Source organism: Mycteria americana, chromosome 28, assembly GCF_035582795.1.
Source record: "Mycteria americana isolate JAX WOST 10 ecotype Jacksonville Zoo and Gardens chromosome 28, USCA_MyAme_1.0, whole genome shotgun sequence".
NCBI lineage: Eukaryota > Metazoa > Chordata > Aves > Ciconiiformes > Ciconiidae > Mycteria > Mycteria americana.
This window is the reverse complement of record NC_134392.1, coordinates 517196-542513: the sequence shown is the minus strand read 5'-3', so window position 1 is coordinate 542513 and position 25318 is coordinate 517196. Positions and strand designations below refer to the sequence as shown.

The 25318-nt window shown below is 67.9% G+C and overlaps 2 protein-coding genes across 3 annotated transcripts; both read left to right on the top strand.

Annotated features, from left to right (window-relative positions):
- Positions 1–1005: 1005 nt before the first annotated feature.
- Positions 1006–16262, top strand: MAP2K7 (mitogen-activated protein kinase kinase 7). Of its 2 annotated transcripts, XM_075525860.1 has the most exons (13): positions 1006–1290; positions 3223–3270; positions 4285–4426; positions 7004–7070; positions 7179–7292; positions 7430–7549; positions 8657–8764; positions 8875–9054; positions 11704–11784; positions 12652–12794; positions 12882–12927; positions 14123–14256; positions 15237–16262. In XM_075525860.1, the coding sequence occupies exons 1-13, from the start codon at positions 1167–1169 to the stop codon at positions 15418–15420; spliced, it is 1491 nt and encodes a 496-aa protein (XP_075381975.1). In that variant the 5' UTR covers positions 1006–1166; the 3' UTR covers positions 15421–16262. The 2 variants fall into 2 exon arrangements, with proteins under 2 accessions (XP_075381975.1, XP_075381976.1); XM_075525861.1 differs by lacking the exon at positions 3223–3270.
- A 1169-nt stretch (positions 16263–17431) lies between these two features.
- Positions 17432–21870, top strand: TGFBR3L (transforming growth factor beta receptor 3 like). Its single transcript, XM_075525818.1, is given in 11 exon segments — positions 17432–17510; positions 18346–18383; positions 18385–18438; positions 19110–19214; positions 19596–19620; positions 19623–19729; positions 19731–19907; positions 20664–20744; positions 20746–20830; positions 21507–21785; positions 21848–21870. Coding segments are annotated over 11 exon segments (1053 nt in total).
- Positions 21871–25318: the final 3448 nt, after the last annotated feature.

Here is a 25318-nt window from a genome sequence, read left to right as displayed (position 1 = left end):
ACCCCCTCTTTTCGGGGTCTACCCTCTCTTTTGGGGGGGTCTATCCTCTCTTTGGGGGGTCACCCCTCTCTTAGGGGGGTATCCTCTCTTGGGGGGGGCACCCCTCTTTCGGTGGGGTACTCTCTTTGGGGGGGGTCACCCGTCTCTTTAGGGGTCCACCCCCTCTTTTGGAGGGGTGTCACCCCTCTTTTTGGGGGGTGTACTCGCTTTTAGGGGGGTCACCCCTCTTTGGGGGGGGGTCACCCTCTTTGGGGGGGGCACCCCTTTTTAAGGGGGCCCCCCCTTTTCTTGGGGGGGGGGGGGGGATTTTTATCGTGAGGGGATGGGTCGGTTGGGGGGCGCTGCCCGGAGACGTTTTAACCTGCCCCAGCCTGTGCCCCCCCCACCCCCTTACCCAAATTGGGGTGCGCCCCCCCCCCCCCCCACTTTGCCACGAGGGGGGGGGTCTGGCCCCCCCCGCCCCCCCCCCCCCAATCGTGGTCTGTGCCCCTCCCCCCTTCCCGGGCCTGGCTTGTTTTGGGGTTTTTTAAATAAAAATGGAAAAAAGCAGAGGAAAAAAAATTAAACACCGCCCCCCCCCCCCCCCCCGGGGTTATGGGGGGGTCTGGGGGCTTTGGGGGGGGGGGTCTGGGGGCTTTTTGGGGGCGTCTGGGGCCTCTTTAGGGGGTGGTGCCCCCCCATTTAGGGGGGTTCAGGCCTCTTGCGGCCCCCCCCCTCCCCCCTAAGGCACCCCGGGGGGGGGGGGGGGGGGGCATGGGTGTTTGGGGGGGGCTTAGGGGTGTTGGGGGGGAGGAGGGGGCTTCACGGGGGGGGGTCCCCAAGGTGGGGGACCCAGGGCGGCTTGGGGGGGGGGGGGTGTGTCTCTGTAGGGGGGGTCCCTAAGGGCCCCTAGTGGGGAGGGGGGCTCCGTGCGCATGCGCCCACCCTCCACCACGCCAGGTGGCGCCCGCGCTGCCAGTCCCCGCCGCGTACCGCGCATGCGCCGTCCCCTTCCCGAAGCCACAGCGGGCAAGGGTGGGCGAGACGGTGGCCGGCGAGGATCTGAAAACCTTCAGCGCTGCCCTTCGCGCCGAGCGGACGGTGGCCCGGCGGGTCCAGACCGCGCATGCGCGGTGCGCTGTTTGTGCATTCTGGCTGCGCGGCGGCGGCGCTGGCTGCGGGGGAAGATGGCGGCGTCCTCGCTGGAGCAGAAGCTCTCCCGGTTGGAGGCGAAGCTCAAGCAGGAGAACCGCGAGGCCCGCCGCCGGATCGACCTCAACCTCGACATCAGTCCTGCCCGGGCCCGGCCTAGTAAGGCGCAGCCGGGGGAAGGGGAGGGCTGGAACCGGGCCCAGGCCCGGGCGGGGACGGCTGAGGCGATTGGGGGCGGGGGGGGGGGGGGGAGGGAAGCTGGGGTTAGGGGCCCCCCTCATAGTTGGGGCCTTATTAAGAGGTCTGGGGGCTGCTTTAGGAGCTCGGAGGGGGGGGGGGACTTGAGGCTGTGGTGCGGGGAGCGGGGGGGTAGCAGAGGGGGATTGGGCTGTATTGGGAGGAGTGGGGGGGGCTGAGGCTGTTTGAGGGGTGTTGGGGGGTGGTCGAGGCCGTTTTAGGGGTGTTGGGGGCGGATGGGGCTGTTTGAGGAGCGCTGGGAGGCTGCGGAGGCCAAGAGAGGAGTGTTGGGGGGTGGCCGAGGTCAACTTAGGGGTATTGGGGGGTGGCTGGGGGGGTTTTAGTGGTATCGGGGGGCAGCTGAGGCACTCTTAATATTATGGAGCATAGTTATGGCAGTTTGGGGGGTATTGGGGGGCAGTTTGGGGTTATTGGGGGGCAGCTGAAGTGGTCTTAAGATTACCGGCGGTAGTTATAGCAGTTTGGGGGGTACTGGGGACAGTTTAGGGGTACTGGGGGGTGATTGAGGCTGGTTTAGGAGTATTGGGGGGGCTCTTGGGGGAAGTTGAGTCTGGTTTAGGGGTATTGGGGGGCTCTTGGGGGCAGTTGAGTCTGGTTTAGGGGTATTGGGGGGCTCTTGGGGGCAGTTGTGGCTGGTTTAGGGGTATTGGGGGGCTCTTGGGGGCAGTTGTGGCTGGTTTAGGGGTATTGGGGGGCTCTTGGGGGAAGTTGTGACTGGTTTAGGGGTATTAGGGGGCAGTTGAGTCTGGTTTAGGGGTATTGGGGGGCTCTTGGGGGCAGTTGAGGCTGGTTTAGGGGTATTAGGGGGCAGTTGAGGCTGGTTTAGGGGCATGGGGGGGCAGTTGAGGCCCTTTTAGGGGTATTTGGGGCAGTTGAGGCTGTTTTAGGAGTGTTGGGGGCAGTTGAGGCCATATCGGGGGGGTATTGGGGGGCAGTTGAGGCCGTTGTGGGGGTATCTGGGGGGAGTTGAAGCAGCGGGGGGGTTTCTGGGGGGGAGTTGAGGCTGGTTTAGGGGTGTTGGGGGCAGCTGAGGTGCCATGGGGGCACTGGGGTGTTATTGAGGGACTGCAGCGATATTGGGGGGCCGTTGAGGCCATGTTAGGCAAAACAGGGGGGCATGGGGGGTATTTGGGGCCGTATGGGGGTTATTTGAGGGCAGCTGAGGGGGGGTTGTGGGCAGTTGGGGCTGTACTGGGGGTACGAGGGCTTTACTGGGTGAACTGGGGGGGGGCACAAAGGCTTTACTGGGGGCAGCGGGGCTGTACTGGGGACTGCTGGAGGCAGCGCAGGAGTTTGGGGGTTCCCGGAAGCATTTTGGGGGGGTGGGGGGGGGGTGTCACCGCCGCAATTACCACCCTGAGGAGCCGCTTTGGGGGGGACCAACCCCCCCACACACCAGGTAGGACCTTTATTTTGGGGGGGGGGGTGGGACGGGCGGACACGGGACCCCCTCAGTGCACCGCAACCGCCAGGTGAAGATTTTCCAGCGTTTCCCTACAATTTCATGGGATTAAAAAAAAAAAAAAGGCATTTTCCGGGCCGGGGGTGTCCGGAGCTGCCGGGCAGCCCCCCCACACCCCCTTTACCCCCCCCCCCAGCCCCCCTCGCCCCCCACCCTCTTCCCCTCCCACCCCATGGTTTAAGTTCATTCTGATTCTTTCCCCCCCCCGTTATCCCCCGCGGCGCCTCGAGTTTGTTCCTGTTGTGATTTATGGTGTTTTTCTTTCTTTTTATTATTTTTTTTTTTCCCCCCCTTTTTTCCCCCGGTTTTTTGTTTTCTCCCCCCCCCCTTCGCCCCCCCCCTTCCCCCTTCCCCCCCCCCCCCCAATCCAGTTATCGTCATCACCCTAAGCCCCGCTCCCGCTCCGTCCCAGCGAGCAGGTACCACCACATCTCGCCGCCGCTTGGGTTCCTCCTGCATCTCCCACTTCTAACGCTCCCCCCGCCCCCCCTCTGCCACCTCGCTGACGCCCACCCTGTCCCCCTCCTCGGGGACATCCCCCTGTGTGTCCCCCCCCCCCACCCCTCAGCGCCCACCCAAGGCAGGTGGGGCCCCCGGCACAACCTAAACCCGCCCGTGCCTCAGTTTCCCCACTCAGTGGAGTAGCTTTTCCCCGTCGGCTTCTCCCCGCTCACCCCGTGTGTGTGTCCCCCCCCCCGAATGTCCCCGTCCCCCCTGAATGTCCCCGTGTGTGTGTGTCGTCCCCCCCCCCTCCACCCCGCGTGGCTGTCCTGCCTGTCGCATGGAGTGTGGCCCCCGGCCCGGCCCCCGCGGGGTGCATGGCCCGGCCCCGCGGCGCATGCGGCCGCGGCACGGCATGAGACGGGGCCGCGCCGAAAATTTGGGGGTGGGGGGCGGGGGTGGGGGTGTTGGTGGGGTGGGGGGGATAAAATGGGCTGAATTTTGGCCAAAATGGGGTCAGGAATGGCCGAAATGGGGCTGAGATGGGAGGTGGATGAAATGGGGCAGGAACGGGGAAAAATGGAGCAGGAATGGGCAAAACGGGGCTGAGCCGGAAATGGGTAGGAACAGAAAAACAGGCAGGAACAGGCAGAAGGGGGCTAAAATGGGGCAGAAGGGGGCTAAAATGGGGCAGGAACGGACAAAACGGGGTTGAACCGAAACGGGGCCGGAAAGGTTCAAACTGGGGCTGAGGCGACCCGGGGCCGGGCAGCTCCCAGCAGAGTGGGGGTGCGCAGGCTTGAGCCCCCCCCCCCCCCCCGGGTCACCCCAGGACGCTCTGGGTGGGTTGGGGGGGCTGCTCCCCCCAGGAGGGAGTTGGGGTGGGGTTTTTTTTTTGGGGGGGGGGGGGGCGATGGGGTGTCTCTGTGTGTCGTCCCCCCCGTGTTTGGGGGGGCTGACGGGGTCTCTCTCTGTCGTCCCCCCCCCCCCAGCTCTGCAGCTGCCGCTGGTGAGCGACGGCGGGGGCCGGGCCGTGCTCCCCGAGGGCACCCAGCACCCGCCGCCCCCCTCCCGCCCCCGCAACATGCTGGGGCTGCCCCAGCCGCCCTTCCTGGTGCCCCGCAGCGTGGAGAGGTGAGACCCCCCCCCCCGGGACCCCCCCGGAATCCCCCAACCGCCCCAGCTCATTGGCCGGGTGGGCGAGAGCCGGTGCGCCGATTGGGCGGCTGTCTGGGGAACCCCCTGGGCTGGTTGGCTGGGTGTCTGGTGCGCCGTCATTGGTCGAACGGGTGGGAGACCACGTGCGGCGGTTGGCCGGATGGCTGGGGGGATCGCGTGCGCTGATTGGCCGGAGGTCCGGGGAATCACATGTGCCGATTGGCCGGAGGTCTGGGGAATCACATGTGCCGATTGGCCAGAGGTCTGGGGAATCCCGTGCGCTGATTGGCCAGAGGTCTGGGGAATCCTGTGTGCTGATTGGCCGGAGGGCCGGGGAATCCTGTGTGCTGATTGGCCAGAGGTCTGGGGAATCCTGTGTGCTGATTGGCCGGAGGGCCGGGGAATCCTGTGCGCTGATTGGCCGGAGGTCTGGGGAATCCTGTGCGCTGATTGGCCGGAGGGCCGGGGAATCCTGTGCGCTGATTGGACGGAGGGCCGGGGCATCACATGTGCACTGATTGGCCAGAGGTCTGGGGAATCCCGTGCGCTGATTGGCCAGAGGTCTGAGGAATCCCGTGTGCTGATTGGCCAGGCAGGAGAATTGTTAGATGCTGGTCGGCCAGAGGTACAGGACCCCACACGTGCTGATTGGCCAGAAGTCCAGCGGAATCATGTGCGCTGATTGGTCGGAGGTCCAGGGAATTGTGTGCGCTGATTGGCCAGAGACCCAGGGGGATCACATGTGCTGATTGGCCAGAGGTCTGAGGAATCATGTGCGCTGATTGGCCGGAGGTCCCGGGAATCACGTGTGCCGATTGGCCAGAAGTCTGGGGAATCACGTGTGCTAATTGGCCAGAGATCCTGGGAATCGCATGCGCTGATTGGCCAGAGGTCTGAGGAATCACGTGCGCTGGTTGGCCAGAGGTCTGGGGAGTCCCGTGTGCTGATTGGCCAGGCAGGAGAATTTTTAGGTGCTGGTTGGCCAGAGGTACAGGAGCCTGCAGATGCTGATTGGCCAGAGGTCCAGTGGAATCATGTGTGCTGATTGGTCAGAGGTCCAGGGGAATCACGTGTGCTGATTGGCCAGGCAGGAAATTTATTATCTCCTGATTGCCTAGATATACAAGAGCCTACACGTGCTGATTGGTCAGATGTTCAGGGTAGCACGTATGCTCATTGGCTGGTCAGGCAGGAGATTTACTTGCGTTGATTGGCCAGGGGTTCAGGGGCCCACGGTTGCTGATTGGCCAGAGGTCCAAAGGATCATGTGTGCTGATTGGCCAGGCAGATAGGAGACCATGGGTGCTGATTGGCCCATCCAGCAAGAAAGTTGTATGCTCATTGGCCAGATGTGCAGGAACTCCTGGTTGCTGATTGGCCAGGCAGGCAGGAGACTTCCTTGTGCTGATTGGCCAGGTGCCTAGGAAACTGCATGTGCTGATTGGCCAGATATCCAGGAGACTGTGTTTGCTGATTGGACAGAGATCTAAGATACTGTGGGTGCTGATTGGCCAGGTAGGAAATTCCCATGCACTGATTGGCCAAATGTAGAGGAAGCAACATGTACTGATTGGCCAGATGTGCAGGAGCGCGTGGGTGCTGATTGGCCAGGCTGACAGGATTCCCTGTGTTGACCCTGATTGGTCAGATAGCTGCGATTGGCCGCATGCTGATTGGCCAGGCAGAGAGCAGATTTCCTTGTGCTGATTGGTCAAGTGGCCTGAAGCACATGGGTGTTGATTGGCCAAGTAGACATGCCCCCCTCCATGCTGATTGGCCCGGAGACCCATTCCTCTGTTGATTGGCCACGTGGGCACCCTCCCCACGTGCTGATTGGCCAGGTGCCTCCCACAGTGCTGGTTGGGTAGATACCCTGCCCACCCCCCCCCCCCCCCACCCCCCCCCCAGCTGCATGCTGATTGGCCAGGTGGGCGCACCTCTCATTCCCCCTGTGTGCTGATTGGCCAGGTTTACCCCTGAACATGCTGATTGGTTGGGTACTCCCATATTGATTGGCCAGACACACACCCCCTCCACACACACACACCCCCCCCCCCCCCACCTCCTGAGCGCTGTGTCCTGATTGGCCAGTTTTGTGGGTGTGTCCCCCTGTGCTGATTGGCCAGGAGTTCTCCCTCCCCCTGTGCTGATTGGCCAGGCATCTACTCCCCATGTGCTAATTGGCCAGGCTTCCTGCTTGCCCCATGCTGATTGGCCAGGCCCCCCCCCCCCCCCCGCCCCATTCTGATTGGCCAGGCTCTCCCCCCCCCCCCCCCCCCATCCCATTCTGATTGGCCAGGCTCCCCCCTTGCCCCATTCTGATTTGCCAGCCCCCTCCTTGCCCCATGCTGATTGGTCAGGCTCCCTCCCCCCCCCCCCCCCCCCTTGCCCCATTCTGATTGGCCAGGCTCCTTCCTTGCCCTATTCTGATTGGCCAGGCTCCCCCGTTGCTGCATGCTGATTGGCCAGGCTCCTTCCTTGCCCCATTCTGATTGGCCGGGCTCTCCCTTTGCCCCACTCTGATTGGCCAAGCCCCCTCCTTCTTCTCCCCAGCATCGAGATCGACCAGAAGCTGCAGGAGATCATGAAGCAGACCGGGTACCTCACCGTGGGGGGACAGGTGAGCGCGGGGGGGGGGACACACACACAGGGGACGCGGGGGGGGACACACAGGTGACACCGGGGACCCTGACCCCCCCCCCCCGCCATGTGTGTGTCCCCCCCCCAGCGCTACCAGGCGGAGATCAACGACCTGGAGAACCTGGGGGAGATCGGCAGCGGCACCTGCGGGCAGGTCTGGAAGATGCGCTTCCGCAAGACGGGCCACGTCATCGCCGTCAAGGTGGGACCCCCACCCCTCCCCCCCGCTACCGGGCTGTCCCCTCCCCCCGCCACGGCGAGGCCACGATCCGGCACCTCACCCCCCACCCCCCCACCCCCTTTTTATTTTTGTCTTCCTGATCCCCCCCCCCCCCCCAGCAAATGCGGCGCTCGGGGAACCGGGAGGAGAACAAGCGGATCCTGATGGACCTGGACGTGGTCCTGAAGAGCCACGACTGCCCCTACATCGTCCAGTGCTTCGGCACCTTCATCACCAACGTGAGCCCCCCCCCACCCCCCCAAAAAAAAAAACCCCACCTGGATACGGCCACAGGGCACCCCCGGGGTCTGGATATGACCACGGGGCCCCCCCAGCTTCTGGATACGGCCGTGGGGTCCCCCCCCAAAGGTCTGGATATGGCTGGGGGCCCCCCCAAAGGTCTGGATACGGCCGTGGGACCCCCAGATTCTGGATACGGCCACAGGCCCCCCCCCCCCCAAAGGTCTGGATATGGCTGGGGACCCCCCCAAAGGTCTGGATACGGCCGTGGGCCCCCCCCAAAGGTCTGGATATGGCTGGGGGCCCCCCCAAAGGTCTGGATACGGCCGTGGGCCCCCCCCCCTAAAGGTCTGGATATGGCTGGGGGCCCCCCCAAAGGTCTGGATACGGCCGGGGGCCCCCCCCCCCCAAAGGTCTGGATATGGCTGGGGGCCCCCCCAAAGGTCTGGATACGGCCGTGGGCCCCCCCCAAAGGTCTGGATATGGCTGGGGGCCCCCCCAAAGGTCTGGATACGGCCGTGGGACCCCCAGATTCTGGATACGGCCACAGGCCCCCCCCCCCCAAAGGTCTGGATATGGCTGGGGGCTCCCCCCCCCCAAAAGGTCTGGATATGGCCGTGGGGTCCCCCCCCAAAGGTCTGGATATGGCCACGGGGCCCCCCCCAAAGTTTGGATACAGCCACAGGACCCCCCCCAGGGTCTGGATACGGCCACGGGGCCCCCCCAAAGGCCTGGATACATCCATGGGACCCCCCCGTGGGTCTGGATATGGCTGTGGGGCCCCCCCAAAAGTCTGGATATGGCCACGGGCCCCCCCCAAAGATCTGGATATGGCTGTGGGGCCCCCCAGATTCTGGATACGGCCATGGGCCCCCCCCCCCCCCAAAGATCTGGGAATGGCCGTGGGGCCCCCCCCAGGGCCTGGATGCTGCCACGGGGCTCCCCACGCCTGGATGCGGCCGTCGCCCCCTCCGTCCCCTGTCCCTCCCCGTCCCTCCGCGTTGTCCCCGTGGCCACGGCGGGAGGTGTCCCCAGCGTCCCCAGGATCCCTCCCCGGCGTCCCCAGGATCCCTCCCCGCCATCGACCTCCTCTTCTTCCTCCCCAGACCGACGTCTTCATCGCCATGGAGCTGATGGGCACCTGCGCCGAGAAGCTCAAGAAACGCATCCAAGGTCCCATCCCCGAGCGCATCCTGGGCAAGATGACGGTGGCGGTGAGCGGGGAGGGGACCCGGAGAGGGGACGTTTGGGGACACCACGAGGGTCCTGGGTGGTGGTGGAGGGGGGGGGGGGAAGCCACCGCCGCTGACACCCCTCCCCGCAGATCGTGAAGGCCCTCTTCTACCTGAAGGAGAAGCACGGGGTGATCCACCGCGACGTCAAACCTTCCAACATCTTGTTGGACGAGCGGGGTCAGGTCAAACTCTGCGATTTCGGCATCAGCGGCCGCCTCGTCGACTCCAAGGCCAAAACCCGCAGCGCCGGCTGCGCCGCCTACATGGCCGTAAGCACCCATGGGTGCTGCGGGGGGGGTGGGGTGGGTGGAGGGGGTGGGAGGGTCCTTCCTGGGGTTGTGGGGCGGCGGGGGGTGGTGGATTGTCCTGCGGTGAAAGCGGCACGGGGGGTGCTGGGGGTCCCGTTGGGCTGTGGGTGTCCGGGATTGTGGGTGCTGCACCCCAGAGGTGGGTGCTGGCGTTGTGGGTGCTGCACCCAGAGGTGGGTGCTGTGGGTCCCCCAGGGATCCAAGGTGTCCAGGACCATGGGTGCTGCACCTGAAAAGTGGGTGCTGTGGGTCCTGTTGGGCTGTGGGTGTCCGGGATTGTGGGTGCTGCACCCCAGAGGTGGGTGCTGGCGTTGTGGGTGCTGCACCCAGAGGTGGGTGCTGTAGGTCCCCCAGGGACCCAAGGTCTCCAGGACCATGGGTGCTGCACCTCAAAAGTGGGTGCTGTGGGTCTCCAGGATTGTGGGTGCTGCACTCCAGAGGTGGGTGCTGTGGGTGCTCTGGATACTCTGGGGCTGTGGGTGCTGCACCCCAGAGGTGGGTGCTGTGGGTCCTCCAGGGACCCAGGGTCTCCAGGACCATGGGTGCTGCACCCCAAAGGTGGGTGCTGTGGGCCCGCTGGGGCTGTGGGTCTCTGGGACCATGGGTGCTGCACCCCAGAGGTGGGTGCTGTGGGTCCCCCAGGGACCCAGGGTCTCCAGGATTGTGGGTGCTGCACCCCAGAAGTGGGTGCTGTGGGTCCCCGAGGGACCCAAGGTCTCCAGGATTGTGGGTGCTGCACCCAGAGGTGGGTGCTGTGGGTCCCCCAGGGACCCAGGGTCTCCAGGATTGTGGGTGCTGCACCCCAAAGGTGGGTGCTGTGGGCCCGCTGGGGCTGTGAGTCCCCCAGGACCATGGGTGCTGTATCCCAAAGGTGGCTGATGTGGGTCCCCTGGAGCTGTGGGTCTCTGGGACCATGGGTGCTGCACCCCAGAGGTGGGTGCTGTGGGTCCCCCAGGGACCCAGGGTCTTCAGCACCATGGGTGCTGCACCCCAAAGGTGGGTGCTGTGGGGCCTGCTGGGCTGTTGGTCTCCAGGATTGTGGGTGCTGCACCCAGAGGTGGGTGCTGTGGGTCCCCCAGGAACCCAAGGTCTCCAGGATTATGGGTGCTGCACCCCAGAGGTGGGTGCTGTGGGTCCCCCAGGGACCCAGGGTCTCCAGGATTGTGGGTGCTGCACCCCAAAGGTGGGTGCTGTGGGCCCGCTGGGGCTGTGGGTCTCTGGGACCATGGGTGCTGCACGCCAGAGGTGGGTGCTGTGGGTCCCCCAGGGACCCAGGGTCTCCAGGATTGTGGGTGCTGCACCCAGAGGTGGGTGCTGTGGGTCCCCCAGGGACCCAGGGTCTCCAGGATTGTGGGTGCTGCACCCCAGAAGTGGGTGCTGTGGGTCCCCGAGGGACCCAAGGTCTCCAGGATTGTGGGTGCTGCACCCAGAGGTGGGTGCTGTGGGTCCCCCAGGGACCCAGGGTCTCCAGGATTGTGGGTGCTGCACCCCAAAGGTGGGTGCTGTGGGCCCGCTGGGGCTGTGAGTCCCCCAGGACCATGGGTGCTGTATCCCAAAGGTGGCTGATGTGGGTCCCCTGGAGCTGTGGGTCTCTGGGACCATGGGTGCTGCACCCCAGAGGTGGGTGCTGTGGGTCCCCCAGGGACCCAGGGTCTTCAGCACCATGGGTGCTGCACCCCAAAGGTGGGTGCTGTGGGGCCTGCTGGGCTGTTGGTCTCCAGGATTGTGGGTGCTGCACCCAGAGGTGGGTGCTGTGGGTCCCCCAGGAACCCAAGGTCTCCAGGATTATGGGTGCTGCACCCCAAAGGTGGGTGCTGTGGGCCCGCTGGGGCTGTGAGTCCCCCAGGACCATGGGTGCTGTATCCCAAAGGTGGCTGATGTGGGTCCCCTGGAGCTGTGGGTCTCTGGGACCATGGGTGCTGCACGCCAGAGGTGGGTGCTGTGGGTCCCCCAGGGACCCAAGGTCTCCAGGACCATGGGTGCTGCACCCCAAAGGTGGGTGCTGTGGGTCCTGCTGGGCTGTTGGTCTCCAGGATTGTGGGTGCTGCACCCCAAAGGTGGGTGCTGTGGGTCCTGCTGGGTTGTGGGTCTCCAGGATTGTGGGTGCTGCACCCCAGAGGTGGGTGCTGTGGGTCCCCCAGGGACCCAGGGTCTCCAGGATTGTGGGTGCTGCACCCCAAAGGTGGGTGCTGTGGGTCACCTGGGGCTGTGGGTCTCTGGGACCATGGGTGCTGCACCCAGAGGTGGGTGCTGTGGGTCCCCCAGGGACCCAGGGTCTCCAGGATTGTGGGTGCTGCACCCCAAAGGTGGGTGCTGTTGGTCCTGTTGGGCTGTGGGTCCCCCAGGATTGTGAGTGCTGCACCCCAAAGGTGGGTGCTGTGGGTCCTGCTGGGTTGTGGGTCCCCCAGGACCATGGGTGCTGCACCCCAGAGCTGGGTTCTGTGGGTCCCCTGGGGCTGTGGGTCTCCAGGATTGTGGGTGCTGCGCCCCAGATGTGGGTGCTGTGGGTCTCCCAGGCCTGTGGGTCCCCTGGGGCTGTGGGTGCTGGGGGTCCTCCCCCCCCCCCCCCCCCAGTGCCCCCCAGTTCCCGCAGCCCCCCCTCTCCCCCAGCCCGAGCGCATCGACCCCCCCGACCCTACCAAGCCCGACTACGACATCCGCGCCGACGTCTGGAGCCTCGGCATCTCCCTGGTGAGCCACCACCCCAACCTGTCCCCAACCTGTCCCCAGCATGTCCCCGTCTCCCCACCGTGTCCCCACCACGTCCCTGGGTCCCCGCCATGTCCCCGGCTCACCCCAGGGTCCCCACCGTGTCCCCACCACATCCCTGGCTCCGCACTGTGTCCCCAACCTGTCCCCAGCCTGTCCCCAGCTCACCCCGGGGTCCCCGCCGTGTCCCCACCACGTCCCTGGGTCCCCGCCGTGTCCCCGGCTCACCCCGGGGTCCCCACCGTGTCCCCACCACATCCCTGGCTCCGCACTGTGTCCCCAACGTGTCCCCAACTCTTCCCCGGGTCCCCACTACAGCCCCAGCCCAATCCTGGGTCCTCAGCACATCCCCAACGTGTCCCCGGCACATCCCTGGGTCCCCAACATGTCCCCAGTGTGTCCCCAGCATGTCCCCAGGTCCCCACCATGTCCTCGTCACATCCCTTGGTCTCCCAACACGTCCCCAGCTGTGTCCCCAACGTGTCCCCAGCTGCCCGCTGCGTCCCCACCACATCCCCAGATCGTCCCTGTGTCCTCGCCACATCCCTGGGTCCCCAACTCGTCCCCAACCTGTCCCCGGGTCCCACCACTTCCTCAACGTGTCCCCACCGTGCCCACGTTGCGTCCCCGCCGTGTCCCCACCACGTCCCCGTGATGCCACCACGTCCCCGCAATCCTGTATCTCCCCACCACGTCCATCCCCCTCCGTTGCTGCCACCGCGTCCCACGAGCCCACCGCGTCCCCCGCCGTCTCCCAGCCGCATCCCTGTGTCCCCCCCCCGTCCCCCCCCGCGGCACAGCCGTGTCCCCGTCCCCGGTGACAGCGGTGTCCCCGCGGTGTCCCCACAGGTGGAGCTGGCCACGGGGCAGTTCCCCTACCAGAACTGCAAGACGGATTTCGAGGTGCTGACGAAGGTGCTGCAGGAGGATCCCCCACTGCTGCCCCCCGCCATGGGCTTCTCCGGGGACTTCCAGGCCTTCGTCAGGGACTGGTGGGTGACGAGCCACCCTCCCCGGCGCTGGGGACGCGTCCCCGGGGTGTCCCCGCGGTGCTGACCCCCCCCTCCCCTCTCCCGCAGCCTCACCAAGGACCACAGGAAGAGACCAAAGTACAACAAGTTACTGGTGAGTCCCTGGGGCCGCGTCCCCCCGGCTGTCCCTGTCACACGGGTCCCCAGAGAGGGTCCCCGTCTCTGTCCCCCCGGCTGTCCCTGTCACACGTGTCCCCGGAGAGGGTCCCCGTCTCTGTCCCCCCGGCTGTCCCTGTCACACGTGTCCCCAGAGAGGGTCCCCGTCTCTGTCCCCCCGGCTGTCCCTGTCACACGTGTCCCCGGAGAGGGTCCCCGTCTCTGTCCCCCCGGCTGTCCCTGTCACACGTGTCCCCAGAGAGGGTCCCCGTCTCTGTCCCCCCGGCTGTCCCTGTCACACGTGTCCCCAGAGAGGGTCCCCGTCTCTGTCCCAGGGCACACACGTGGCCCCTGCCCGGGCAGGCGCGTGCTGCCATCCTGTGCCCATCCCCAAGCCCCTGTCCCCGTCCCTGTCCCTGTCCCCACGCGTGTCTCTACACGAGTGTCTGGTGTCCTTGTCCCCATCCCTGTGTCCCTGTCCCCATGTCCCTGTCCCCATGCGTGTCTCTACACGAGTGTCTGGTGTCCCCATCCCCATGTCCTCGTCCCTGTCCCCATGCATGTCTCTACACAAGTGTCTGGTGTCCTTGTCTGTGTCCCCATCCCCGTGTCCCCACGCATGTCCCCACTCCCATGTCCCGGTGCCCGTGTCCCTGTCCTTGTGTCCCTGTCCCCATGTCCCCATGCGTGTCTCTACACGAGCGTCTGGTGTCCTTGTCCGTGTCTCCATCCCTGTGTCCCCGTCCCCATGTCCTCGTCCCTGTCCCCACACGTGTCTCTACACGAGTGTCTGGTGTCCTTGTCCGTGTCCCCATCCCTGTGTCTCCGTCCCCATGTCCCTGTCCCCATGCGTGTCTCTACACGAGTGTTTGGTGTCCTTGTCCGTGTCCCCATCCCTATGTCCCCATGCATGTCCCCACTCCCATGTCCCGACTCCCATGTCCCGGTGCCCACGTCCTTGTCCTTGTGTCCCCGTCCCCATGTCCCCATCCCTGTCCCCATGCGTGTCTCTACACGAGTGTCTGGTGTCCTTGTCCGTGTCCCCATCCCCGTGTCCCCACGCATGTCCCCACTCCCATGTCCCGCTGCCCGTGTCCCTGTCCTTGTATCCCCATCCCTGTCCCCACACCCCTGTCCCCACACCCCTGTCCCCGTCCCCGTGTCCCCACCGCTCACCCCCTCCCGCCCCACAGGAGCACAACTTCATCAAGCGTTACGAGACGCTGGAGGTGGACGTGGCCTCCTGGTTCAAGGACGTCATGGCCAAGACAGAGTCCCCTCGCACCGGCGGTGGCCTCAGCCAGCACCACCTGCCCTTCTTCACCAGGTAGCACCCGCCGCCCGCCCCCGCCCGCGCCGGCCGTGACGCCCGCCGTGGCCGTGACGCCCACCCGTGACGCCCGCGGTGGCCATGACGCCCGCGACGGCCACCACGTGCCCCGGCGGCCACGTGGACACCCGCGGCACGGCGTGTCCCGGTGCGTCCCGGCGTGTCACGGCGTGTCCCAGCGTCTAACGGCGTGTCCACGCGGGTCGCGGGGTGTCCCAGGACATCCTGGTGTGTCCCGGGAGCGTCCCCAGTGTGTCCCAGCACATCCCAGTGTGTCCCCAGTGTGTCCCGAGGTGTGACAACACATCCTGACCTGTCCCAGCACACCCCGGTGTGTCCCAGTACGTCCTGGCACGTCCCCGGTGTGTCCCAGTACGTCACGGCACGTCCTGGTGGAACCCGTCACCTCGTGTCCTCGTGCGTCCCAGTGTCCCCCAGTACATCCCAGTGTCCCCTAGTGTCTCCTGGTGTATCTCGGCGCATCCTGGTGTGTCCCAGTATGTCCCAGTGTGTCCCCTCCTGATGTCCCCCATTTCCCCTACAATGCTGGGGCAGGGGGACGCCAGTGTCCCCGAGGTGGCCCTCCCCGAGGTGGCCCATGCCTCAGTTTCCCCAGGGCCAGCAGCTCCTCGGCCTCCGAGCTCAGGGCTGTCCCCCCCCGTGGCTGCCACTGTCCCCAGCCCTGGTGCGGGGTCCCCACGCGGGGACAGGGACGGGAACAGGACCCGGCTGTGGGGCACTGGCAAGGGACGGCACCGGGACGTGGCACCAGGATGTGACACGAGGACGTGGCCTGGGGACACAGTGCAGGGACGTGGCACGCTGGGATGTGACACGGGGACGTGGCACGCTGGGATGTGACACAGACGCAGCACAACGGGATGTGGCACGGGGACACGGCACGTGGCACGGGGACGTGGCACACGGATGCGGCGCAGGGACGTGACGCGGGGGCACGGCTTGGGGATGTGACCCAGGGATGGGACATGGGGACACGGAGATGGCACGGGGATGTGGCACACGGATATGACGGGATGGAGGACGATGCGTGGGGACACGGGGGACGTGGCACGGAGAGACGGCGCAGAGGGACGACGAGATGGCACAGGGATGTGGCACGGAGGTGTGACGTTGGCACGTGGCATGGAGGTGGCGCAGTGACACGGCACAGAGATGTGACATGGGCACGTGGCACGGAGATGGTACGGTGACGTGGCACGGGGATGTGGCATGGGCACGCGGCACAGGGACGGGGGACAACATGGAGACCCAGCGTGGGGACATGACACGGAGGGACAACGTGGGGACACGGCAGAGAGGTGGCATGGAGGGATGGCACGGAGGTGACACCGGGATGTGACGCGGGGACGCAGCACGGAGATGGCATCAGGATGTGACGCGGAGACGCGGCGCCGAAGGATGACATGGAGAGGTGGCCTGGGGACGCGGCGTGGGGACGTGGCACGGAGAGACGGCTCGGGGACGTGGCACGAGGGATGACACGGAGCGGTGGCACAGAGGTGGCTCGGGGACGTGGCACAGAGGAGCGCTGGGGACACGCCATGGGGACGCGACCCAGGGACGTGGCACGGACGTGACACGGAAGGACATCACGGGGACGCGTCACGGGGACGTGACGCAGAGGGACAATGCGGGGACATGACGTGGGGCCACGTCACGGGGACGTGACGCAGAGGGACAACGTGGGGACGTGGCAGAACCCCCGGGGTGACGGTGGCCCTTGAGGGACGGGGACACGGGGACACGGGGCCGGCGTGAGGCCACGCAGCGACAATCAGGGCTGGGGACGGGGCACGGGGCCACCGTGGGGACGCTGCGTGCGTGGTCCCTGCGTGTGTGTCCCCCCCCGTGTCCCCGTGTCCCCCAGGGTGGCAGCAGGTGCAGTTTTAGTGCATTGTGGGCGCGGGCGGCGGCTCCCCCTCGTTATCGTCGTTATTATTAATTATTATTATTATTATTATAAATGCGCATGTGGAACCCGAGGGGCCGTGTCGGCGTCAGGACGTGGGGGACGGGGGGGGTCAGGGGACACTGGGGACGTTGGGGACACGAGGACGGAGGCGTCGTGGAGGGACGGGGGGAGACAGGAGGACGTGGGAGGGCAGGGATGGGGACATCGGGGGGGTCACAGGACAGGGGGGGACATTGGGGACACAGGAAGACATGGGACAGTGGGGGTGGGGACATCGATACGGGGGGTGTTGTGGGACATGGACGTGGGGGGCGGGGACATGGGGACAGAGGCGGGAGGATGGGGACATAAATATGGGGGACATCGGGGACATGGGACAAGACGATGGGGGCCATGGACGTGGGGGACATTGGGGACAGAGGAGGACAGGGATGGGGACATCGATGGGGGACATCGGGGACCCAGGAGGATACAGGGGGGTCACGGAGGGAGAGGGGGATGGTGGGGACACGGGGGACACAAAGATGGGGGACATGGAGGGCCACAGCCATGGGGACATTGGGGACAGAGGAGGACAGGGGAGGACAGGGATGGGGACATCGATATGGGGGACATCGAGGGGACGTTGGGGACACGGGGACACAGGAGGGTATGGGAGGGTCATGGGGGGAGATGGGGACATCAGGGACATTGGGGACATGGGGGGACATCAGCGGCATCGGGGCGTAGAGGGGACATGAGAGAAACATTGGAGACGTGGGGGGCACATGGGGGGACATTGGGGACATGGGACATGGAGTGACATTGGGGACGTGGGGGGACATTGGGGACATGGGACATGGAGTGACATTGGGGACGTGGGGGACATTGGGGACGTGAGGGGACATTGGGGACATGGGGGACGTGGAGTGACATTGGGGACATGGGGTGACATCGGGGATGGAGGGGGACATCAGGGGCGTGGGGGGACACGGGGGGGGACACTGGGGACATGGGGGGGACATCGGGGACAGGCGGGGGTGTCCGGTTGCCTGGGTCCCTCCCCAGGGTGACGTCCCCGCAGCCCAAGGCCGGGCGGTGTCACTGGGGACACGGTGGCCTCGGGGGGGGGGGGGGGCCACGCGTGGGCGGGACCCAGGGACAGCGCTGGGGACACGGGCGGGAGCCGCCACCGCCTGGGGACACCGGGGACACGCGGCGGGGGGGTTGGACACGCGTGGGGCCCTCCCGCACCCCCCCATGGCGCCGAGCTGGAGCCCCCCCCTCTTCCTCCTCCTCCTCCTCCTCCTCCTCCTGCTGCCCGGGGGGGGGCCCGCAGGTGGGTGCGGGGGGACACGGGGGGACCCAGGGGTGCGGGGGGGGGTCACAGGGGTCTGGGGGGATCACGGGGGGGGGGGGACCCAGGCGTGCGGGGGGGGGGGGGGGGGGGGGAGGCAGGGGACAGGGAGGGGTCCCATGTGTCCGTGGGGGGGGTCACAGGGGGACCCGGGGGGGGGGGGCACGGGGGGACCTCGGGGTTCCCAGGTATCTTGGGGGGGTCATGGGGGGAGACCCAGGGGTCCGGGGGGGTCCCAGGGGGTCCCAGGTGTCTGGGGGGACACACGGGGGGACCCCAGGAGTCCGGGGGGGGTATCACAGGGGGACCCAGGGGGTCTGGGGGGGTCACGGGGGGACCCAGGGGTCCGGGGGGGGTCAGAGGGGGTCCCACGTGTCTTGGGGGGGTCACGGGGAGGGACCCAGGCGTCCGGGGGGCGGGGGAGGGCAGGGGACAGGGAGGGGTCGCATGTGTCGGGGGGGGTCACGGGGGGACCCCAGGGGTGCGGGGGGGGGTATCAGGGGGGTCCCAGGTGTCTGGGGGGATCGGGGGGGGGACACCCAGGGGTCCGGGGAGGGTCCCGGGGGTCCCAGGTGTCTTGGGGGGGGGTCACGGGGGGACCCAGGGGTCCGGGGGGGGGTCACAGGGGGTCCCAGGGGTCTGGGGGGGGGACACACGGGGCGACCCAAGGGTCCGGGGGGGGGTCACAGGGGGTCCCAGGGGTCTGGGGTGGTCATGGGGGGACACAGGGGTCGGGGGGGGGGGCAGGGGACAGGGAGGGGGTCCCATGTGTCCGGGGGGGGGTCACGGGGGGACCCAAAGGTGCCGCCGTCCGCAGGGCCCCCCCCGGGCTGGCCGTGGGGTGACCCCGGGGATCCGAGCCCCCCCCCCCAGCCCCCCGAGGCCGCGCTGCAGCGGGGAACGGCCCGGGGTGAGTGGGGCGGGGGCCACTGGGAACACTGGGGGGGAACTGGGCAGTAACTGGGGACACTGGGGGAGGTAACTGGGAGCTCTGGAGGGTCAGCGAGGGGGAGGTGGGTACCGGGGGGGGGGGAGCTGGGAGCATGGGGGGGGGTTACTGAGAGTACTGGGGGGGTAACTGGGAGCACTGGACGGTAACTGGGAGCACTGGGGGGCCCTAGGTGCATTGGGAGGTGACTAAGTTCACGGGGGGGGGCAGTAACTGGGAACACTGGTGGGTAACTGGGGCTCTGCGATGGGTAACTGGGAGCCCTGTGAGGGTTACTGGGAGGCACTGGGGGGTGACTGTGGGCACTGGGAGGGCACTGGAAGGGCACTGGAGGGGAACTGGGAGGTGCTGGAAGCGCTGGGGGGCCACTGGGTGGCCCTGGGGGGTAACTGGGAGCACTGGAGGGATCCCTGGGGGGTAACTGGGGGTCACTGGGGGTCACTGGAAGGTACTGGGGGGCACTGGGGGTCACTGGAAGGTACTGGGAGCACTGGGAGGGGGAGGAGGGGGCACTGGGGGGCACTGGGTGGTAAGTGGGGGGACCCTGGCAGCACTGGGAGGGGTGGGGGGGGGCACTGGGAGTGACTGGGAGCACTGGGGGGGGTCACTGGTGTGACCGGCCGGTGCCGCAGCCCCGCTGCCCCCCCCGCCTCCGCCTGGACGTTTCCGCCTCCCCCGAGTTCCCGCCAGCCCCGGGGCCGCGCGCCGTGCCCGCGGGGGGGCGGGTCTTCGTGCAGGTGCGGGGGGGGCACCGGGGGGGGGGGGAGAGGGTCTGGGGTCCCCCCGGTGCCCCCCCGGGTCCCCCCGGTGATGCTCGGTGCCCCCCGGCTCTCGCTGTGCCCCGGGTCCCCCCCCCCCGCTCCGCGACCCCTCCATCCCCCGGTCCCCCCCCGGTGACTCCCCCCGGTGCCCCCCAAGACCTCGCTGTGCCCCTCCGTCCCCCCTGCCCCCCCCCCCCCCAAACCTTCCCCGGCCCCCACCGTCCCCGATCCCCCCGGTCCCCCCCACCCCCCGGTGACCCCCACGTCTCCCTCTCCCGGTCCCCCCCCCCCAAATCCCCCGCTGTCTCCCGGTCCCCGTCACCCCCCCGGTGACCGCCCCCCTCCCGCCCCCCCCAGGTCTCCCTCTCCGGCGGCCCCCCCGGCTGGGTTTCTCCCTCCGCCGCTGCTTCTTGTCCCCGCGTTCCGCCCCGGGCCCCCCCGGTCCCGCTCCCGGGCCCGGCCCGGCCCCGCGGCCGCTCGTGGTGCTGCGGGGGGGGGTGCGCGGCGCGGGGGGCGGGCGGGGCCGGGAGGGGCGCGGGGGGGGCGCGGCGGAGGCTGCTCCTCTCCTTCCTCCTGCCCCCCCGCTTCCCCGAGCCGCTGCAGTTCCTGCACTGCCGCCTCCGCCTCTGCCGCGCCGGGGGGGGCCCGAGGCCACGGGGATGGGCTGCCGCCGGTACGGGGAGGGCGGGGGGGGGGGGGGGAGGGACGGCGAGGGAACCGGGGGGGGGGGGGGGTGTGCACCGGGTATAGGGACACCGGCACCGGAGGGGAGGCACCGGGATTAGGGGACATCGGGAATGGGGGGATGCGCCGGGATTAGGGGACGCCAAGAACCGGGACCGGGGGGGGAAGGAGCGGGAACCGGGGGGCGGACGGGACACGGAGGACACGGGGGGATGCACTGGGAATAGGGGACACCGGGAAGAGGGGACACGACACCGGGACCGGGGGGATACGGCAGGGAACGGGGGGACGCACCGGGATTAAGGACAGCGGGACTGGGGACACTCACTGGGAGGAAGGGACACCGGGACTGAGAGCAGGGGGGCACGGGGAGGGGGGTGACGACGGTGGGACACACCGGGAACGGGGGGGGGGGGGGACACACACCCGGGAATAGGGGGGGACACACCGGGACCAGGGGACACCGGGAATAAGGGACACCGGGAACGGGGGAGCAACGGGACCGGGACTGGGGAGGGGGACACCGGACCCGGCCAGACCCCGGTCCCGGGAGGTGGTGGGACCCGGGACACCGACGGGGTGGGGGGGGGGAAGGGGAACCGGGGGGGGAACCGGGAGTGGGGCGGGGGGGGCGGAACTGGTACCGCCAGTCCCAGTATAGGGGGTGACACTGGGAGCGGGTGGGGTGAACTGGGGGGGGCACCGGAACTGAAGCGGTGCCTCCCCCCCCCCCCCCCGCAGTGCCGGGAGGAGCCCTGTCCCCACCGGAGGGGCGGGGCCTCCGAGTCAGGCTCCGCCCCCCGGCCCCGCCCGCGGCCCCACCCCGGCCCCCCCCCGCGGCCGCTCCCTCCGCACCGTCACCCGCCCCATCGTGGTGACGCTCGGGCCCGCCGGCACCGCCGCGCCAGGTCCGGGACCCCCAAACCCGGGACCCCCAAACCCGGGACCCCCCGACCGGGAACCTCCGACTGCGACCAGCCCCGCCCCCCCCCCCCCCCCCCAACCCCGGGACCCCCCGGGAACCCCAAACCCGGACACCCCCGAGAACCCCAAACCCGGGACCCCCTGACCGGGACCCCCTGGGACCCCCCGAAACCCCGGGACCCCCCAACCCCGGGACCCATTGACCAGGACCCCGGGGGAACCACTCACCACGGGACCCCCCCCCCCCCCCCCCGACCGGGACCCCCAACCCCGGGCCCCCCCCACCCCGTGACCCCCAGACTGGGCCCCCCCGACATGAACCCCTCCCGACCGAGACCCCCCGGGACTCCCCAGCCGGGACCCCCCCCCCTTGGATATCCCAACCGGGCCCCCCCATGGGGCCCCCCAACAGGGACCCTGCGGGACAGGGACCCCCAACTGGGACACCCCCCCCACCCCCCCACCCCACCCCCCCCCCCGGAATCACCCTGGGAACCTGCAACAAGGACCTCACCCCCCCGGAACCCACAACCTACACCCCAAACCGGGACCCCCCCCCCAATTTGCGCCCTCCCCCCCCCCCGACAGTAGGGACACCCCTCCCCGGTGTCCCTTCCCCGTGACCCCCCCCCCCCCATAACCGCCTCCCCCCCCCTCCAGGTGCCCCCCCGGTGCCGTTCCCGCCGCCCCCCCCCGTTCTGCGCCGCCCCCCGCCCCCCCCGCAGGACCGGCCCCGGCCCCCCCCCGCGGGTGAGTGCTCGGTTTGGGGGTGCGGGGGAGGTTTGGGGGGGGGGGGGGTCCGGACGCCGGGGTCCCCCTGACGCTGCCCCCCCCCCAGAACCCGCCGTGCCCCCGGGGCCGTGGCCGCCGTCTCCTTCGGAGCCTTCGCGGTGGGGGCGGCCCTGGCGGGGGGGCTCTGGTTCGTCCACGGGCGCACAGGTGAGGGCCCCCCCCCACCCGTGACCCTTCCCCCCAGTGACCCCCCCCCGGGTCCCCCCCAGGGATAACCCCCTCTTCCCAGTGATACCCCCCCCCCCCCAAAAACCCTCGAGGGTGACCCCCAGTGGGGACTGCCCCCCCCCGGGACCCCCTCCCACAGCGATACCCCCCCAGGGAACCCCATCATTGGGACCCCCCCCCTTGGGAACCCCTCTCCGCAGCCCCCCCCCCCAACACCCCCTTTAACCCCCCCGGGGCCTCCCCCGCCCAACCTGCTCCCCCCCCCCCAATCCACCTTGCCCCCCCCCCCCCCAGCACCCCCAGTCTGCCCCCCCATCCCCCCATCCCCCCCTAATTGCTACCCCCCCCCCAGCTGCCCCCCGGCCCCCCCCGGCCCCCCCCGGCTCCAGTGCTGCCCCCCAGCCCGGGGGAGGCCAGGTACAGGGGGGCTTGGGGATACTGGGAGCACTGGGAGGGGGTACTGGGAGGGATGGGGGGGAACTGGGAGGTAGCTTGGAGCACTGGGAGCTTAAGGGGGGGGCACTAGGGGGTAACTGGTTACACTGGGGAGCACTGGGGGTGGCACAGGGGATACTGGGAGTACTGGTGGGGGCACTGGAAAAGGATACTGGGGGCACTGGGACAGGAACTGGGAGGGCCGGGGGGTAAATGGGAGCACTGGGAGGATGCTGGGAGCACTGGGGGGGGGCGGGGAGCGGGGGGGGCAACTGGTAAGACTGGGGGCACTGGGTATACTGGGAGTACTGGTGGGGGCACTGGAAAGGGATACTGGGAGCACTGGGACAGGAACTGGGAGGGCCAAGGAGGTAAATGGGAGCACTGGGAAGATACTGGGAGCACTGGGGGGGACGGGGGAGGCACCTGGCAATACTGGGGGGCACTGGGGGTGACACAGGGGATACTGGGAGTACTGGTGGGGGCACTGGAAAAGGATACTGGGAGCACTGGGACAGGAACTGGGAGGGCCGGGGGGTAAATGGGAGCACTGGGAGGATGCTGGGAGCACTGGGGGGTACTGGGAGCACTGGGGCGGGGCAACTAGCAAGACCGGGGGCACTGGGTATACTGGGAGTACTGGTGGGGGCACTGGAAAGCGATACTGGGAGCACTGGGGGGGTGGGTAACCGGGCGCACTGGGAGGCTGCTGGGAGCACTGGGGGGCACTGGGGGGCACCAACCTCTCCCCCCCCCCCCCCAGCTCAGGACCACCGACCCGAAGCCGCCTCCAGCCAGGACCCCCCCGGCAGCACCCTGAGCTGGGACCCCCCCCCCAGGACCCCCCCCCCCATCGCCTGGGTCCCCCCCCGGGACCCTCCCCCGGGGACCCCCCCCCCCCCCCCCCCCGACCCCCCCCAGGGTCCCCCCCGATCGCCTGGGTCCCCCCAGAGCCCCCCCCCCCCTTGCAGGGGGCCACGCACAAATAAAGGCGCTGCTGCCCCCCCCCCCATGTGATTATTGGGGTCCCCTGGGGGGGGGGGGAGGCTATTTTGGGGTGAATTCCAGCGGTTTTGGGGGCCCAGGGAGGACATTTTGGGGCCAAGCTCAGGGATTTGGGGGGCCCAGAAGATTTTCAGGGTGAATTCCAGTGTTTTTGGGGTCCCGGGGGGGGGGGGGCATTTTGGGGCCGATGTCAGAGATTTGGGGGGGGCCTAGGAGAATTTTTTGGGGTAAATCCCAGGGATTTTGGGGTCCCAGAAGATTTTGGGGGGCGAATTTCAGGGGTTTTGGGGTGCCAGCAAATTTTTGGGGGTGAATTCCTGGGGTTTTGGGGACCCCGGGGGGGGGGCGCATTTTTGGGGCCAATCTCAGGGATTTTGGGGCCCCAGCAGATTTTTTGGGGTGAATTCTTGGGGTTTTGGGGCCAATCTCAGGGATTTTGGGGCCCCAGCAGATTTTTTGGGGTGAATTCTTGGGGTTTTGGGACCAATCTCAGAGATTTTGGGGCCCCGGCAGATTTTTTGGGGTGAATTCCTGGGGTTTTGGGACCAATCTCAGAGATTTTGGGGCCCCATCAGATTTTTTGGGGTGAATTCCTGGGGTTTTGGGGCCAATTTCAGGAATTTTGGGGCCCCAGCAGATTTTTTGGGGTGAATTCTTGGGGTTTTGGGACCAATCTCAGGGATTTTGGGGCCCCAGCAGATTTTTTGGGGTGAATTCTTGGGGTTTTGGGACCAATCTCAGGGATTTTGGGGCCCCGGCAGATTTTTTGGGGTGAATTCTTGGGGTTTTGGGACCAATCTCAGGGATTTTGGGGCCCCAGCAGATTTTTTGGGGTGAATTCTTGGGGTTTTGGGACCAATCTCAGGGATTTTGGGGCCCCGGCAGATTTTTTGGGGTGAATTCCTGGGGTTTTGGGGCCAATCTCAGGGATTTGGGGAATGCCAGCAGGTTTTTTGGGGTGAATTGGAGGCTTTTTGGGGTCCCGTTGTCCCACAGCGTCTGTATTTCTCTGTACAGGGTATAAACAGCAATGGGGAGGGGGGGGGGTGAGGTGGGGGGGTGCAGGACCCCCCCCCCCCCCCCCCCCCCCAAATGTCCAGGATCGGGCCCCGCCGCTGGCCGTGTCGGGGTCCCACTCGTGTCCAGGATCCGGCTGGGGGGGTTGGTGGGGGTGGGCTGGATCCCGGATCCGGCCGCTGTCCGGGATCCCACCGTACCCAGGAGGGCACCGGGCGCCGGATCCGGCCGTTGGGGGGCTGGGGGTGCGCGGGATCCGGCCACGTCCTTGGGGGTGGGTGTCAGGGGTGGGGGACCCGCCGCACCCAGGGGGCCACTGGGTCCAGGATCCGGTCGTGTCCAGGATCCGGCCGTGGGCTGCGTCCTGGGGGGGTGCATCACGTCCCAGGATCCCTCCGTGCGCAGGATCTGGCCCCTCGGGGATCCAGCGGTGCCTGAGGATGCCCCCAGGCGCAGGATCTGGCCATGCCCAGGGATCCAGCGGTGCCCCAGGATCCCTCGTGCACAGGATCCGGCCGTTCAGGGATCCAGCGGTGCCCTAGGATCCCTCGATGTGCAGGATCTGTCCGTGCCCAGGGATCCAGTGGTGCCTCAGGATCCCTCGATGTGCAGGATCTGTCCATGCCCAGGGATCCAGCGGTGCCCCAGGATCCCTCGTGCGCAGAATCCGGCCATTCAGGGATCCAGCGGTGCCCCAGGATCCCTCCGTGTGCAGGATCCGGCCATTCAGGAATCCGGCGGTGCCTCAGGATCCCTCGTGTGCAGGATCTGTCCGTGCCCAGGGATCCAGCGGTGCCCCAGGATCCCTCGTGCGCTGGATCCGGCCGTTCAGGGATCCAGTGGTGCCCCAGGATCCCTCGTGCGCAGGATCCGGCCGTTCAGGGATCCAGCAGTGCCCCAGGATCCCTTGTGCGCAGGATCTGTCCGTGCCCAGGGATCCAGCGGTGCCCCAGGATCCCTCCGTGCGCAGGATGCGGCCGTGCCCAGGGATCCAGCAGTGCCCCAGGCTCCCTCGTGCGCAGGATCCGGCCGTTCAGGGATCCAGTGGTGCCCCA

What these genes read in the sequence shown, in the direction of transcription:
- MAP2K7 (XM_075525860.1), top strand. Translation starts at nt 1,167, where the DNA reads ATGGCGGCGTCCTCGCTGGAGCAGAAGCTCTCCCGGTTGGAGGCGAAG. An exon ending in TCCTGCCCGGGCCCGGCCTA is followed by an intron (nt 1,291 to 3,222) that starts GTAAGGCGCAGC and finishes CCCCCAATCCAG; the next exon opens with TTATCGTCATCACCCTAAGC. An exon ending in GCCACGTCATCGCCGTCAAG is followed by an intron (nt 7,293 to 7,429) that starts GTGGGACCCCCA and finishes CCCCCCCCCCAG; the next exon opens with CAAATGCGGCGCTCGGGGAA.